Source organism: Typopeltis vanoorti, chromosome 8 (assembly GCF_054136105.1).
Source record: "Typopeltis vanoorti isolate ZY-2024b chromosome 8, IOZ_Tvanoo_1.0, whole genome shotgun sequence".
NCBI classification, from domain to species: Eukaryota; Metazoa; Arthropoda; class Arachnida; order Uropygi; family Thelyphonidae; genus Typopeltis; species Typopeltis vanoorti.
In genome coordinates, this window is record NC_143556.1 from 148,344,769 (window position 1) to 148,363,564 (window position 18,796).

At 36.2% G+C, this 18,796-nt stretch overlaps 1 protein-coding gene and 1 pseudogene across 2 annotated transcripts in view; both read right to left on the reverse strand.

Moving 5' to 3' along the window:
• Positions 1-18,796, reverse strand: part of Scox (Synthesis of cytochrome c oxidase) — a 228,126-nt gene that overhangs the window by 151,703 nt on the left and 57,627 nt on the right. The window contains exon 3 of the mRNA XM_090397003.1: positions 7,789-7,879. Within this exon, the coding sequence (XP_090253129.1) occupies positions 7,789-7,879 (91 nt within the window). The remainder of the gene's footprint in view (positions 1-7,788; positions 7,880-18,796) is intronic.
• The window catches only part of LOC150104418 (serine/threonine-protein kinase MARK1 pseudogene), a 296,493-nt pseudogene that overhangs the window by 74,276 nt on the left and 203,421 nt on the right, over positions 1-18,796 (reverse strand). The gene's annotated exons all lie outside the window — the stretch shown is intronic.

Sequence of the window (18,796 nt, forward strand, 5' to 3'; positions counted from 1 at the left end):
ATGAAAGGAAAAACTGAAAATATGGGATGATACAATCAAAAAAATAATCAAAAAGAAAAAAGGAACCAATCATAAATGATTAAGCAGTAAAAGATTAGAAGATGAAATAGAATATAAAAGAATAAGAGCCATAACTAAAAGAGAAGTCAGAAAAAGACAGCGAATCATGGAACAAATTTGATTCTAATTTAGAACATGATTTATATAAAATAAGATCCAATGTATATAAGATTTTGAAACACTTCGATACAGATACTAAACAAAACATAAAATTAAATATCGAATTGAAATTAGACGAATTTCTATCAGAAATTTAGAAATGTGGACAGATAAATATTTTAAAAAAGATAACTGGCAAAAATTTAACGAAAATGAAAAGCAACTAACAAAAGAAGAATTAGAAATCAGACTGAAAGAAAGAAAGGGGTGCTTAAGGGCCAAAGCTGTATAACTGAGAGGAGACCTCTACATAGCCTTTAAAGGAATGCAGAGAACCGACCAGAGCTTCTGACCTAATGTCCAATCCTCACCTTCTCATGGTGCACCGTGTTGGGTATCTACTTGGATACTGAACGAACGAGGAAGGGCTGGCAATTTGGGATTTAGCCGACCAAATTGTATTCTTATTGGTTAAACCAAAATAAAAAATGATGGCACAACATGACAAAATTTCATGCCGGCTGGGGCGTCGCCCGGTTAAACAAGGTTCCCATTGTTTTCGCCAGGGAACCAGGGCGAACAGCGAAAAGTCAGCTACTGGAACAAATCTGAAAACAAACCCCAACACAACATCACCAGAGTTAAAGATCGGTACTATCAACATAAGAAGCCTGAATGGCAAAGAAATGGAGCTAGCTGAGGAATTAGATAAGTACCAGATCGACATAATAAGGGTGACTGAAACAAAAAAGACCAAAACTGGTGAGATCTTTCTGAGCAATAAATACAAAATGTTATATTCAGGCAATGACAATCAAGGAAAAGAAGGAGTAGCCATAGTATTCAACACAAAATACGAGGCTAATCTTCTTGAATGGCGGTCAGTCTCAAGTTGAGTAATGTGGGCAAATACGAGAATGAGGAACTGGACAATGAGACTTATTTGTGCCTATGGTCCCACAGAAGGTTCTACTAAGGTAGAAGTGGAGAATTTTTTTGAGGCTTTAGAAAAAGCAACTGACACAATGAAAAAGGAAAAGTCGGTCCTTGTTGGGGATCTAAACAGCAGAGTAGGAAATGATTGTGAGACATACAAAAATATTTTGGGAAAATTTGGAGAAAAGAGCAAAGCTAATAATAATGGCAAATATCTGTTGGATTTCTGCTCAGGACATGGACTGGTTATTACTAACACCACGTTCCAACATAAAAATGTGCACAAATTCACATGGAGAGAAGAGGCAAGGAATAAGAAAAGTCTCTTTGACTATGTTATTGTTGATAGTGATGTTTTCTTCCTGGTGCAGGACACCAGAGTGTACAGAGGATCTGAAATTGGAAGTGATCACTATTTAGTCTCTTGAGCATGATAAAATTGAATTTCATATTGAAAAGAATAACATGTAAGAAAGTTTTAAAGCGAATAAAAGTTGAGCAACTCTCAGATGTGAACTATAGACTAAAATACACAAAGATTATAGAAAATATGGAAGAGTTTGAGAACAGGAATCAAACCTTGGATATTCAGTGGCAAATTCTGAAGAAAACATTGTTTGATTCTGCCAGAGAGGCATGTGGTGAGGTTGTCTGCAAGGATAAAAAAATCAGAACTCCCTGGTGGACACAGGAAGTTAAAGAGGCAGTAAAGGAAAAGAAGACAGTATATCAAAAGTTCCTGGCAAATAAGTCAGCTTGTGCTCTTAAAGAATACAGAGACAAATGCAAGAATGCTAAACACTGTGTAAAACTAGCTAAACAAAAGTCATTGGAGGACTTTGGCAAGAATATAGAAAATAAATATCGAGAAGGTGGCAAAATATTCTGGAGGTTATGAAGAAGCTTAGGAATGGAGGAAAGAGTGCTAAAAGGAGTTAGAGATGATAAAGGTGACATGAAAACGGGAGACAAAGATATCCTTGAAGTATGGAGTAATTACTTTGAAAAACTGCTAAATGAAGCAAGCAGTGATGACAGCACAGTGGTAAAAAACACTGACCAGGCATACTGTAAGGAATACATATCCATACTTGAAGTAGAAAAAGTCATCAAAGGCTTGAATTGTGGAAAGGCAGCAGGAGTAGATGATATTCGACCAGAAATGCTGAAGTATGGTGGTATAAGAGTGTTACAGTGGCTGCACTGCATAGTTCAGAAAGCCTGGACAGAGGGATGAATTCCTGATGATTGGAGTAGGGCTCTCATAGTACCCATATATAAAAAGGGAAATAAAACTGAATGTGAGAATTACAGAGGTATTTCCCTACTGAGTGTTGCTGGCAAGATCTATGCAAGTATACTTGAGAAACAGTTCAGAAGAATTGTGGAAGAAAAGCTTGCTGAAGAACAAACTGGATTCAGGCCAAATAGAGGTTGTCAGGATCAGATCTTCACTTTATGACAAATAGTCGAGAAAGCATGGGAATATAACAGAGATCTGTATTTAAGTTTTGTCAATTTGGAAAAGGCATATGACAAGGTGCCAAGAGAGAGAGAGAGAGAAGCTATTCAATACATTACAGTTATATGGTGTCAATGGGGCATTATATCAAGCAATACTTAGTCTGTATTTGAGTTGCAAGTCGGCAGTTAGAATTGAAGGAAGTACAGGAAAATGGTTTAATGTTAAATCTGGTGTGAGACAGGGATGAATAACAGAGGGGACATTATCCCCTCTGTTATTCATGATTTATATGGATCACATTATGAAGGAGTGTGGTATTAAACATGATATCAAAATTGGAGATGTTAATGTCAGCTCTTTGCTTTATGCAGATGATGTTATACTTCTAAATAAATCTGCTACAAGTCTGCAAGATTCTCTGACTAAATTGAATAGCTGTTGTAATAGATATGGTATGAAGGTCAGCAATAAAAAGACAAAGACAATGAAAATAGGCAGAATCATTCAAAATGTCAACTGTGTTGTGAATGGAGAACCTGTGGAACAAGTGAAACATTTCAGATACTTAGGCACGATTTTTACTGAATATGGTAAATTAAATATAAAAATAGACAACAGAATCAGCAAAGCTGGTAAGAAGTCAATTGAATAAACTCATATAGAATAAGAGAGAAATTAGTCAGAACACTAAATTAGCTGTATACAAGACAGTGTTCAAACTAGTTTTAACTTATGGATCTGAGAGCTGGGTCAGAAGTAAAACACTTGACCAAAGACTAGAGACCGCAGATATGAGAATCTTGAGAAAGATTATAGGCGTGAACAGATGGCATCAATGGCAATATAATATTAAACAACTAGACATTGTCAGCATCCAGGAATATGTTAGCAGAGCTAATCTCACATGGTATGGTCACTTAAACAGAATGGGCGAAGAAAGATTAGCAAACAAGTGTTCTCTGCCAGGTTGGCAGGAAAACGACCCAGAGGAAGACCAAGATATAGGTGGATTGATACAGTACAAAGTGCCTTAGACGATAGAAATATAATATCTGATAATGTTGGAGTCTTGACAAGTAACAGACTGATTTGGAGGAAAATTATACATAGGAAGTTAGTAATGATGTAATTTTTTTCATGTAGTACTATCATATCCTGTACACTCCTTGAGGGTACATGGCAGGAATTTGATGATGATGATGAGAAACAAGAAACGGAAAATCACCTGGAGAAGATAAGCTAGGTTCAGAATTATATAAATATGCAGGAATAAGGTTCCAAGAAAGACTCTTATTATTTTTAAATAAAATCTATTCAACTGGTAACCCCCCCCCCCGCAACAGAATGGAAAAAAAAAGCAATTGTGATTCCTATCTTTAAAAAAGGTAGTAGAGATGACCCTAAAACTATAGAGGTATAAATATACTAAATTCTGTTACAAAATATATAGCAAGCATGATCACATATAAACCTAGCCTTTTGCCTAAAATTAATTATAGAGTAAAGTAGAGAATACAATTTAGAAACACATATTACATTTATTAACTTTGAAAAAACATTTGACAAAGTTAAAAGAAGCATTTTATTTAACATATTAAAAGAAAGACAAATATCAAATAATATCCTAAAAGCTATCATAAGTATATGTGAAAATAATCAGATACAAATAAGATTGAATCATGAGCTATCATATACGAGAGAGATAAACCAAGGGGTCCGACAGGATTGTCTCCTCTCAGCAACTCTTTTTAATATTTACCTAAATGAAATAATAATAATAAATGGAATAAAATTTTCCATCAAGGTATTAAACTTTCTCCTACTGTGAACTTAAACACCCTTCTTTTTGTCGATGACCAAATAATAATTACAAATTCTGAAGATCTCATCTCATCTTCCTTTTACCCTCTTTTACCTTGCAGTGTCGAGGGTTTATTAATCATCGGACCTCATGTCTACGGCAGGACTCGATCCCCAGACATATGGTTACGAAGTGCAAAGCCACTCGGATAACCGCAGGGACAATTCTAAAGATAACTTACAGAAAGATATTTTAAATCTAAATGAGATAACCAAAGATTATGTTATGATAATATCAACAGAAAAATCAAAAACTATGGCTTTTAAAGGACAAGATCCAGTAAGAACTAAAATAACAAGAATTTAGATAACAAGATTTTAGAATAGGTGAATTCATTAAACTACCTAGGTTTTATGATTACATATGAAAATGAAAAAGATATAAACCTAAAAATTGCAAAATATATTTAAAAATAACAGGTGTAATTAACTGTATTTAAACAAACCTAGTTCAAAAACAAACCAGACTAAAAGTATACAATACATTAGCCCTACCAGTCCTATTATTTGAAAGTGAAATCTGGACAATAAAACAAAAAGACAAATGAAGATTAATAACAGCTGAAATGAAGTTTATGAGGAAAAACTGCAAATATACTCTATTTGATCACAAAAGAAACAAAGAAATTATGAAAGAATTAAACCAGGAATCAGTAATAGAAAAAATTAAAAAATATTAACATAAATGGTGAGTTCTAAGGCCAGAACAGACCACTCTAGGCCCAAATCCTTGATAGGCGTGATGATGATGATGTGTACATAATACGAAAAACACTGTAAGAGTGAGAAATGTAATTTAACAAAAAGCACTACCTGCAGTTGCAAAGTTTTTGAAAGAAAGAATTTTTTTGTGAATATCAGGGTATATACAGGGTGTCCCAAAATTCACGCAAGATTTAAATTTAGCGCCATTTGTGCGGTAAAGTGTTGCCAACGAGAAAAAAAGACAGCGTGACAGCTGACAGTTCAGGGTTATTAAAAATGACCACACACAGCGAAGAGAGTTCGTTAAATGGATTACGGAACAACAACAAGTGGATGCTTATTTTTCGAACAAAATCATCTTCAGTGATGAGGCTCATTTTCGTCTTGATGGCTTCGTTAATCGACAAAATTGTCGCATTTGGGGTTCAGAAAATCCACGAGTGATTGTTGAGAAACAAATGCATCCACAACGTGTCACTGTTTGGTGTGGATTTTGGGCTGGAGGCATCATCGGTCCATTCTTCTTTGAAAATGCGGCTGGTAAGGCAATAACAGTTAATGGTGCTCGCTATTGCGACATGATAATCCAATTTTTTGTGTCTAAATTGCAAGATATGGATGTGGACGACATGTGGTTTCAACAAGATGGTGCCACATGCCATACAGCCCAAGAAACAATTCAATTACTGCATGAGTCATTTCCTGGTCGTGTAATTTCCCGTTTTGGTGATCAGAATTGGCCGCCCAGATCATGTGACTTAACGCCATTGGACTTTTTCCTTTGGGGTTTTTTGAAGTCTAAGGTTTATGCCAACAAGCCCACGATCACCCACGCCTTGAAGGAGGAAACTGAGCGCTGTATCAACGAAATTCAGCCACATTTATGCAAAACGGTGATGGAAAATTTCAACAAAAGAGTGTGCGTATGTGCCAGCAAAGCCGTGGAGGCCATTTACCCAATATGCTATTCCATGCATAACCCTATACTGTATACTTTATGAATCAACAAGAAATTACAATTTTTAATTAAAAACCTGTGTTTTCTATCAAAATTACTTCTTGCATGAATTTTGGGACACCCTGTATTAACAGTATGCATATTCCTGGCGATGTACATTAGACAGATTAAACCAATTCAACAGATTATATCAAAATTGAAATATTATTATTAGTAGTAATATTTTTATTCATTTTTCGCATGCTATCTAGTGAGGAACATATCCATTTCTGGTTTGCAAGCAAAAGATTAAATATTCCGAAATCTATGTTTATGCTCCATACAACATCAGGTCTACTAACATCATCAACATGGTGTTAGTAATGACCGGTCCGTGGCCTAAGTAGAAGTCCATTAAATACTTACCATTATTATTAGCCTTGTCCTTTCCTCCAAATTTTCTAAAAATGTTCCTATATGCCTGGTGGGATTCATTTCTTACTCTGCTTTTCAGATCTCTAATAAGGGACACTTTTTCCATTTTCTTTGTCAGCTGCCTGTTCTACTGACTCAAAAAATTCCTCCACTTCTCCTTTAGAACCTTCTGTGGGACCATAGCCCAAATAAGTTTCACTGTCCATTTCTCCATTTTGAAATTTGCCCACAGAACTCTACTTGAAAATAGGTATACAGATGTTCTGTTTTTAATAAATAAATGTAAAATAATGTAAAAATAAATAGATGTAAAAAATGGGTTGCTTAAGGGCCAAAGCCAAATAACTGAGAGGAGACCTCCACATCGCCTTTCAGGAATGTGGACAGCCATCCGGCCAAGAAGTTTATCTTCGTGTTTTGTGTTGAATGCTATTGCTACTCCTTCCTTCCTTTCCTTGATTGATCATTATTGCCTGAAAATAACATCCTTTATTATTTAGTAAGATCTCTCCTGTTTTGGTCTTCTTTGTCTTAGTAATACCAATTATGCCCATGTAGTACTTTTCCTGATTCTACTGTAAATATGATTTCCTTTCCATTCATACTTCTTATATTGATGGTTCCTATCTTCAGTTCTTCTGACGTTGGATTTCTTCTTCTTCTAGATGTTAAGTTGGAACTTGTTCAATGACTTTTCACTCTTTGCCCTAGTTCTTTCCTGAAGAAAACAGTGGGGGCCTTGTTTAACCAGGCAATGACTCAACCAGCACGAAATCCCATTTGTTGTACCATCATATGCATTTTTGGTTTAAGCCAGTACACAGTACAATTTGGTTGGCTAAGTCCCAAATTGCCAATCCATCCTAGTTCATTCAGTATTTAGTAGATACCTACTAACAGGGTGCCACATGAAAGTGAGGATTGAACATTAGGTCAGAAGCCCCAGTCGGTTCTCCACATTCCTGAAAGACGATGTGGAGGTCTCCTCTCCTTGGCTTTGGCCCTTAAGCAACCCATTTTTTACATCTATTTATTTTTACATTATTTTACATTTATTTATTAAAAATATTACAGAACATCTGTATACCTATACTGATAGTCTATGCCAGTCTATTGGGAGTATTTTGGCAGTGAATGTGCTTAAAGAGAGGTACAACAAATACTGTGTGGCTAGTGTGGCTCTCCAGTGATGAGTCTTCAGACTCCATGGAGTTCCCCATTAATAATAATAATCCACTGAAATTCATATCACTTTAATTATTAAATTAAGAAAAGCAGCAGGCTCACATACCTAATTCTTTTTCCCTTTTAACATATTGCATTGCAGCTAAAATCATGCCACCAATACCAAAAGTAATAGCTAAACTCTTCCAGGTTACTGGCTGTGAAATGGGGAGAAACACAATCAGTATGATAAGCTGAAATTATTACTACAGTAAATATAACATCAACTCTTACTATAGCAAAAGCAAACTGTCCGTTATAAAAAATCATTCCAGTTGGTCCCGTGAATTTGCTACAGTAAGAATCAACTATATGTATGTGTGTGTGTGTATATATATATATAGAGAGAGAGAGAGAGTTTTTTTTTTTTTTTTTTTTTTTTTTTTTTTTTTTTTTTTTGTATGCAAAAAATACAGAATTTTTGAAAATTAAAATAACGAAAATGATAACATAGGATAAATATTATTTCTACAAAGGGCTCATTAAATTTTGCCATCATTTAACTAGAAAAAAAAAAAAAAAACACATCTCAGGTTCAAATTGCATGCAGCAGAATTGTCTTGGGTCACTTTTTTGCCAGAGTCAAATTAACTTAGCTGAGAGAATGCCCCCCCTACCCACCCCAAGTTCTCTCTCTCTCTTTCTCTATCCCCATGGCAAATTGGGTTTTGTTCTTCAACAAAGCAAAACATGAATGAATGCATTTAATTGAGATGTACAGGCTAATGGGAAAAGTCAGCTTCTCTCCTGGTGAGCTGATAGCAAGCCTATGATTGCAAACTAATTTTGGTGCAAACAGGCCACTTAAGCCTAACTGAATGGAAGATAATGAGATGGATAACCATCAAGAATTCATAAGTTATTTTAATTCTGTAATCTAGAACCATTTAAAATTAATTTCCAAAGGTATGAGTGTTCTTTGTAAACATGTATTCCCTTATTCCATTTTTTTTTTATTTGAAATTATTTTCTAGGCATGATTAAATATATGAGCCCTCAACTTACCACTTATACTCACGACAGCAATCCCATTAAGGTGTTCACTGAATACCATCACTCCTATATAATATGGACTAGGGTGTCATTGCTGCTGTCAAAGCATTTTAAAAAATTCTGCTTAGGCTACTGTAGCAACTGAGGGTGAGAAAATGCTTAGACTTTTGGAAGGGAATATAATACCTTGCATTGTACAAGAAAATATATGCATTATGAAATTCAGTGACAGCAAAGTGTATGAATGGTGTGTGGAAGTTGTCAAGAAGTTGACAAACTTCTTGAAATCAGTTCTGAAATTCCGGAGATCTATGGGATTGGAACTCAACGTATTGATTCTTTGTTGTTTTGGTTTGGCTTGTAGGAGTCGAACAGATGTTGTGTAGTCCTTTCAGAGAAGCCATTTAATTTCATGTATTGTTTGATAGTAAAAGGTTCTTTCTGTAAATGATGGGGAGTTGAACAATTAGTTCTAGCTCATCGAATTAAACATTTTATGATTCCTGTCTTTTGAGAAGGATGATGAGCAGATTGTTTGAGAATGTAATATCCAGTAAAAGTGTGTTTTCTGTAAACTGATGTCGTCATATTACCTGATGGCAAGCAGATGAGAAGGATGTCTAAAAAGGATAATTTGTTGTCTTTTTCAATTTTCATGGTGAACTTGATATAAGGGTGTAAAGTACTGATTTTGGCTAAAAAGGAAGGTAAGGAATCTCTGTTGTGAGGCCACACTGCAAAAATGTCGTCTATATATCTAATCCAAAATTAAGGTGAAGGGTGAAAAAAGGATGTCTTCTAAATGCTCCAAATAAAAGTTGGCTAGAGCAGGGGAAAGGGGACTTCCCATGGCAGTTCCTTCTATTTGGTTATAGAATTTGTTTTGACACAAGAAATATCCGGAGTGCATTATGAATCCAAATAATTTTAAGACATCTTGTGGAAAGATGTCAGTAAGTAGTTGTAAAGTCTCTTTGAGAGGTACATTTGTGAATAGAGATTCTACATCGAAGCTCACCATAAAATCAGTAGGTTGTATGGAGACATTTTTTAATTTGTTCAAGAAATCAGAAAAGTTTTTCAACAAAGAGCAAGATTTGCCTATACGTGATTTCAATAAGTTCGTTAGATATTTGGCTATGCAGTAAGTAGGTGAATCAATACAGTCTACAATAGGACAGAGAAGAATGTCTGTTTTATGGATTTTTGGTAGACCATAAAACTTAGGTCTTGCAAAATGAGTTTTAACCTTTCTACGGTGTCTGCAACTAAACTTGCAACTTCATCTAGAAGGGAATTTAATTTCTTCAGCTGCCTGTTAGTGGGGTCATGATCCAGTTCTTGGTATGCTAAGCGATCTTGTGGTATAAGAGAAATTTTTCTTTTGTAATTTGAAGAAACCATAATTACTGTAGCTTTTCCCTTGTCTGCTTTAATGATAACAAGAAGACTGTTGAGCTTTCTTTTCAGACGAATATATGTTAGATGGAGGAAGCTTGGCTTTAAGTAGGTTGGATGCAATTTCTAGGCAGAGAGTATTAATTTTTTCACTGGAGAGGTGAAAAAGTTAATACTCACCATTTGATATTAAAAAGGAAATCTAAATATGGAATCTTTTTTAGGAACTACAGCAAATTCATGTCCTTTTGAAAGGATAAGTGTTTCAGTATCAATTAAAGGGTGTCTGGACAAGTTGATAACCCAATTATTTGAAACATGGAGAGGCTTGATTTGTCTAGCAACAAGGAATTCGAATTTGCAGTTTAGATGTAAATTTTGTTTATTAAATAAAAGTTGCAGAGTGTGTTTAGCCACATTTAGAACTATGTGGGAAAGTTGTGAGTCTAAGTTTGCAGAGATAAAAGTTTGGAGATCTGCAACCTGATGAATGTTAATAGCAAGATCATGTTTAGCTGCTCTGAGTTGATTGCAGACAAAAGACAAGCTGGTGTTCCTGTGGATATTATGAGCTCCAAGTGATTTAATAGTTTCTTTTATCTTATCTTAGCGAAGTTTGGAATGATCTGATTGTCGCACCAATTTTTTAGAAAAATAATCCTCACTCATAGCTTACTTCATAGTACAGATAGTTTACCAGTCTTTTCAGTAAAGCTTTCCCTGTGAAGGAACAGAATTCTACTTTTAAGAGAAACTTGTGACATGAAATTAAGAATTATCTACACGTTAGCACAAGAAAAGTATATTTAACGTACTGCCAGATATTTCAATTTGAAAATAACAAACTAGCAATTAGCGGCTTGACAGAAAACAGTTTTTTTATGAGGTAGAATACAAACAATTGATCATTCAAAATTAGAACGAGCCACGTGATGTTGCATCGCTAATCACAATATCATTTCAATTACGATATGGTAAGCTTCGATGTAGAATCTCTATTGACAAATGTACATCTCAAAGAGACTTTACAACTACTTACTAACATCTTTCCACAAGATGTTGTAAAATTATTCGGATTTATAATGCACTCCGGATATTTCTTGTGTCAAAACAAATTCTACAACCAAGTAGAAGGAACTGCCATGGGAAGTCCACTTTCCCCTGCTGTAGCCAATTTTTATTTCGAGCATTTAGAAGACATCCTATCTTCATCTAACCTTCATTTTGGGTTAGATATATAGACGACATTTTTGCAGTGTGGCCTCACAACAGAGATTCCTTACTTTCCTTTTTGCCCAAAATCAATACTTTACACCCTCGTATCAAGTTCACCATGAAAATTGAAAAAGACAACAAATTATTCTTTTTAGACATCCTTCTCATCTGCTCACCAACAGGAAATTTAACAACATCAGTTTACAGAAAACCCACTTTTACTGGATGTTACATTCTCAAACAATCTGCTCATCACCCTTCTCAAAAGACAGGAATCATAAAATGTTTAATTCGATGTGCTAGAACAGATTATTCAACTCCCCATCATTTACAGAAAGAATTTTCTACTATCAAACAATACATGAAATTAAATTAAAAAAGGACTACACATCTGTTCAACTCCTACAAGCCAAACAAAAAAAAGAATCAATACACGAGTTCTAATCCTATATATCTCAGAAATTTCAGAACCAATTTAAAGAATTTTGATGAAATATGATCTAACAGCTACTTATATTCGTATTAATAAAATTTTCACATATTTCCCCTCATCTAACGATAAACGCTCAACTATATCTCTTCCTGGCGTATAAGGTTAGTCTTAAAAGTTCTCAGCCTCAACCATAGATGGCAACATTTTCAAGGCCGTACCAGCCTTGAAGATGATCTACGTGAAGGGCATCCAAAAAGTGTAACAACACCAGAAAGCATTGATCAAGTGCACGATATGGTATTGGATGACCAGCGAGTCAAAGTGCATGAAATTGCCAAGACTATAGGCATTTCAAAAGAGTGTGTAGGATATATTTTGCATGAAGAATTGCAAATGAAAAAAGCTATGCACAAAATGGGTGCCATGGTTGCTCACAGCAGATCAAAAACGCACTCGCATGAAAATCTCTGAACAGTGCTTGGAGCGTTTTAAAAGGAATAAAACTGATTTTGTGCATCGATTTAGTACTATGCATGAGACTTGGATTCACTATTACTTACCAGAATTCGAACAGTGGACAGAAGCTAGTTGTTTAGTGCCAAAGAAGACAAAGTCGGTTCCATCAGCAGGAAAAGTCATGGCATCGTTGTTTTGGGATGCTAAAGGCATTTTGTTTATTTATTATCTTCAAAAGGGTAATACAATAACTGGGAAATATTATTCCGATCTTTTAACCAGACTAGAAGAAAAAATTCGTGAGAAAAGACCTGGTTTGCAGAAGAAAAAAATCTTCCAACAGGACAATGCACCTATTCACAAAGGCGTTTTGGCAATGGAAAAATTAAGGGATCTGCATTATGAATTGTTGGAACATCCACCTTATTCCCCAGATTTGGCTCCCTCTGACTTCCCAGAACTAAAACTCTTCCTCACTTGTCGGCATTTTTCTTCGAATCAAGAGGTGATTGCAGCTGTAGAGGGGTATTTTGCAGATCTTACTGAGAACCACTACAGGGATGGGATAATGGTGATGGGACATCACTGGAATAAATGTATTAGTCTTAAGGGAAATGATGTTGAAAAATAAAAATAATTTTGAAATTATAAATTAGTTTTTTTCATTGTTAGGCCGAGAACTTTTTAGACCACCCTCGTATACCAAGTTCCATGTGACTGCCATCTTTCTTATTTTGGACAAACTGGACACTCCAAAAAAAAAAAAAAAGAATACAAGAACACCAATCTTATATTCTTCACAACAAATCCGATAAGTTTGGATTGTCACAACACAGAATAGAGACAAACCACAACATTCTCTGGTCCAAAACTCACCTCCTATACAGATGTCGGTATAAATTCAAACACCTATTCAAAGAGAGTGCTGAGGCCTTACTTCAGTGCCCTAACTTGAATCGGAATGACTGCCTATCCTTTCAAAAATATGGAAAAGTTTGATCAAAATATCATATTTTTTGTTTATTGTATTTTATTTTTTTAAATTAAGACCTTCTAGATACTACATCTGTAAAATGATATCTTTTGTATGATTTTATAAATTAAGTATTTTGTACGACATTGTAAATTTATACATGTAATTTATTCTGCACTCTTATGTTTACTTCTTCAGTGAAATGATATTGTAATTAGCGATGTAACATCATGTGGCTCATTTTAAATTTGCATGATCAATTATTTGTATTCTACCTTGTAAAAAACTGTTTTCTGTCAAGCCATTGATGATAGTTTTTTATTTCCAAACTGAAGTATCTGGCAGTATATTAAATATACTTTTCTTGTGCTAACGTGTAGATAATTCTTAATTTCATGTCACAAGTTTTTCTCAAAAATACAATTATAGAACTAATACCTTACCCAATACCTGATAGTCATTTTTCTCAGTATTGTAGCAATCGTTTGGGTTTCCTTCACCATCTTCAAAATATTTCCCCTAAACTTCAAATTTCTGTCAACCATCAACCCCCCAAGATCCCTTGCTTTTTCTAGTATGGAACTAGTATAGTTCCATTAACAAAGCACGCAGCTTCCCATCTGTGGATTTCAAATTTCAGAATTTCATATTTAGTTGCTCCATTAATTTACCATTTTCAAGTTATTCAAATCCTCCTAAAGAGCCACAACTAATACTAGTTTAGCCATCTAAGTTTATACATCTGCAAGCAACTGAATACTTCCCTGCAGTCCAGTGACAATATCACTGATATAAAGGCTAAATAAATAAAGGTCTCGGTACCGAGCCCAGGGGAATCCCAATTGCACTCCCTGATAGTACTCCTCATACATAATTCTATGATATCAGACAACCAATTTCCAATTCACTAAGGGGTATAATTGCAAATGACTTTATGCATGGGTTATGTGGAATTTGTGGATGTGTGGAGTGAGTTCGATGGGCGAAAGGATCTATATAAGATGGATGGCTTGCATTTGAATGGTTACGGTGTAAGGAGACTTGAGAAAGTGTTGCTGAATGTAGTGGATGTGCAAATTCAGGGAAACTAGATTTATTAAGGGGGGGGGGGCCAGATATACAGTCCTTAGGGAGGCAGTTGAATGTATGAATGAATATAATATGCCAGAGCGAATAAGGACAACAAATCAGAGTGGGATAGTTCATATAAGGCATCAAGGTAGGGTTGGAGCTAATGGGAGTCTTAAATTCATGTACACTAATGCTAGGAGTATTAGGAACAAGAAGGAAGAGTTTTTGGCAATGGTTGGCACTTCCAGACCACAGGTTATTGGTATTAGTGAATCATGGCTGACTGTATATGATATAGCTAGTGGGATTGAATATGATGGGTATAGTGTGATCAGGAATGACTGGGAGAATAAAATGGGGGGGAGGAGTATTGTTGATGATAGCTGATGAGCTACAGCCAAGGAAAATAGAAGTTGAATTGCAGGATAGAGAAAAGAGCACATTTGAGGCCATTTGGTGTGAGATTGTGGCTAGCAGAACTAAATATACAATTGGGTGCTACTATAGACCAGGTGATGGAAAAGATGGTGGTGACTGTATGCACAAGCAAATAGAAGAAATGAGTGGAAGGAGGGTAATTATTATGGGAGATTTCAACTATGGTCGCATTGATTGGAGTGAGGAGAGGACACGTGGGAGGAAGGAATTGGATTTTATGCGGTTATTAAGGGATAACTATCTGCGACAGCATGTAACGGAAAATATTAGGGGTGAGAGAGTGCTTGATCTAGTAATTACATCTGAGGATTTGGCTGTAATAAATATGACCACACTGCCAAAAATTGGTGAGAGTGATCATAGGGTCTTGACTTGGGAGGTGGCTAAAGGTGTGGAATTTTCAATTAAGACAGGGTACATGTGGAATTATCGGGCTGGAAAGTATGACAAGCTTAGGAGTTTGATTGGTTCAGTGCCATGGCATGTACAACTGCAAGGACTAGAAGTAAATAGTGCATGGGAGGCGGTTAAGAAGTGTTTGCATGAAGCAATGGCTGACTGTATACCTAGAGTCCGAATAATAAATCAAGTAGGGGTTAAATGGATGAATAACACCATTAAGCTTGAACTGCAAAAAAAGAAACAACTATGGAGGGAATTTAAGGAGAAAGGTGACTGGCAGGCACATGAACGGTATAAAGCGCAGGCCAGAAGGGTAATGAGTGTGGTAAGAAAAGCAAAAAAAGGATTACGAAAGAACATTGGCCATGCAGGCTAAAGAGAATCCTGAACAGTTTTTTAGATAGGTAGCAAGTAAAAGGAAAAATGTACATGGCAGAATGATTTTAAAGAATGGCGATGGTAGGGATGTAACTGAATCAGTTGTATAGTTGAGTTACTGAGTGAGCACTTTGCAAGTATATATCATCCAGGTGGTGACATTGCAGAAACGAATAAACCAGTAGATTATACAGAAACTGTGGTGAATGAAGTGGAGGTGAGTAGTCTATTGCATAACCTCAATGTCAATACATCCGTGGGATTGAATGGTATACCAGCTCGTGTCATACAAGAAGCAGCTAAAGAATTGTCAGTACCCCTGACCATTTTGTTTAATTTGAGTCTCGGGTCTGGGTTAGTCCCGAGGGGGTGGAAAGAGGGGAAAATAGTTTCACTGCATAAAGGTGGTTCCAAGACTGCTGTTGTAAATTACCGACCGATTAGCATATCAGGAATCATTGTCAAGATCTTAGAGAAATCAGTCAAGAAAAGAATACAGGATTGGATAGATGAAAATGGGATATTGTATGGGGGACAACATGGTTTTGTGAAGGGTAGATCATGCCTCAGTAACTTGCTCACGTTCTATAACACAGTGATGGCTGAACTGGGTAGGGGTAATGGGTTTACAGTGATACTACTGGACCTTGCCAAGGCCTTTGGCAGGATACCACATGGAACCCTAATCAGTAAACTGGTGCAGATGGGGATAGATATAGGGTTGGTGAGATGGATAGGAGGGTGGTTGAAGGAGAGATACCAGAGAGTGGTTTATACAGGAGTGGAGTCTAAAGACGGCTTGTGACTAGTGGTGCACCGCAGGGCTCTGTTCTTGGACCACTGCTTTTCAATTTGTTCATCAATGATATAGGAAAGGATTTGAGAGGAAGTGTTCACTTGTTTGCTGATGATGCAAAGTTGGGTAGAGCAATTATGAGTGCACAGGATGTCAAAATGTTACCGGATGATTTGGATAGTTTGGAGGACTGGGCTAGGAAAAATGGATATCAATTTAATGTGGCAAAGTGTAGGGTTATGCATGGGGTGAAAAGAATAGCAGCAGTATATCGCATTGGTGGAACCGTACTCCAGGAGATTGATGAGGCCAGGGATTTGGGAGTGTTGGTGGATAGAGAATTGAAGTTTAGGGGGCACATTGCAAAAGTGACTAAATCAGCTCATCAAATCACTTGGCTTCTGAAAAATACTTTAACATGCAGAGACAAACAAGTTGTTGTTCCTCTGTATCGAGCCTTGATAAGACCCCATCTGGACTACTGTGCCCAGTTATGGGCACCAGGGTTTCTTCGTGATGGGGAGGAAGTGGAGAGGGTCCAGAGACGAGTGACCAAGATGATAGAAGGTCTGTGGAATGAACCTTATGAGAATAGGTTGAATATTTGTGGGTTGCAGAGATTGGACGATAGGCGAAGGAGGGATGATATGATTGAGACATTCAAATTACTGAATAGGTTCTACAAGATTGATCCAGAAGATATTTTTGAAGATATGACTGGTGGCGTGAGGACTAGGGGGCCATGCATGGAAGCTGGGCAAGAGCATGTTTGAGAAGGGTGTTAGAGCTAGGTTTTTTACTTGGAGAGTGGTGAATGAGTGGAATAAGCTCCCAGAGTCTGTTGTGGGTGCTACGACCGTGAATGAGTTCAAGGCAAGGTATGATAGATACTGTGTCAATGTCGAATCCTTGGAGTTGCCTGGAACAATAATAATATCAACTCATGTGGTATTCAAAATGCCTTTCACCTCATCAACTACCTTCATTACTTTATAGCAATAAAGCAATGAGGTAGAGTCTGAAGACTCACTGCAGGATGCCAAACACTCAGAGATCATAGTAATACCACTGTGTTAGAGTAAAACTTCAGTTAAATATAAACCAAAATAATCACTTGACATTTTGACCTTCACATTAAGATCATCATCTGGAGTATACACACACATATTGATATTTAATTAATTTAATACACACAAATATTGATAGTTAATATTGACCTGACCTCTGGTGGTTGGGGGGGGGGAGACCTTACTACAACAAAACTAATATAAATTAAAACAAAACAGTATGGATGATGGACAAAATAAAAGCTGAAAAAACTACATAGAGTTCTAAAGTCAGGGTTTGCTGGAAAACCTGAAGAACAAAGTGGGCTGAATGTGTGGCATCCAAATTCTTGGGATTTTTATCATCATCTGTCGTTTGTGTTCTTTTTTAATGATAGAGATTGTACGTCTGGTTTCACCATCAATATAAGATAAGTTATGGGTGCAATAGATAATAAACTCCAGGGTGAGCCAATGGGGGGAGGGGGTGAATTCTTAGAGGAGTTCAATGTTTTTTAATTTCATGGGTTAAAGTGGCATTAAGATTATAATGGTGTAGAATTGTATTAATTTTTTCTGATAACCCTTTACTGAATGGATAGCTATGGTTTTACTGTAATCTATATTATATGTATTTTTTGATGAAGTTTTATGATGAAAAGAACTTTATCGATAGCATTTTTGCTATAGCCATTATTTGTAAATCTATTGCTAATAATTTGTAATTCTTGTTTAAGAGCTTGTTCATTAGAGCAAATTGTTATAGCTCTGTTTTTGAGCGTGTTAATGACTCCAAGTTTTTGCACAAGGTGGTGATGAGTTAGCATGTATATAATGACCAGTGTGTGTAGGCTTGAGGTAAACAGTGAAGAATAGACTGCCTGAGGGAAGACATGTGACCAGTGTATCCAGGAAAAGTGAATTAAAGTGAACATTTAAGTGAATTAAACTGACACTGCCATTCACTTGTACAGATTATTCAAATCCTACTGAAGGGCTATCACATCTATCCCATTACTAATAACCCTTCTTAACTTCACATCATCTGCAAACAACTGAATATCTCCCCTGCAATCCATTGATGTCCCTGATATTATTATTATTATTATTATTATTAAACAAGACCTCATGGAGTCAAAGACTCATCTAGGAGATCCTTTTATCTCACACACATCTAATCATACCGTGTCTTAAACACATTCAAACTCCTTGCAGACACCACACTCTCAGGCAAGGCATTCCAATCACTCACAACTCTGCACGAAAAAATCTGCCTCTCACTCCCCTACTCACACCCTCTTTATACAGTTTCCAGGGATGACCTCCGGTTCTCCCTTGACCTCCCACTATTCTCTGTAGAACTTCTCCACCATTGATCCTATAACAACCCCTTACCAACTTGTAGGTCTCTATCATATCTCCCCTGTTCTTTCTCTCCACTATACTCTGCAAATTACATCTTTTCAATCTTTCTTC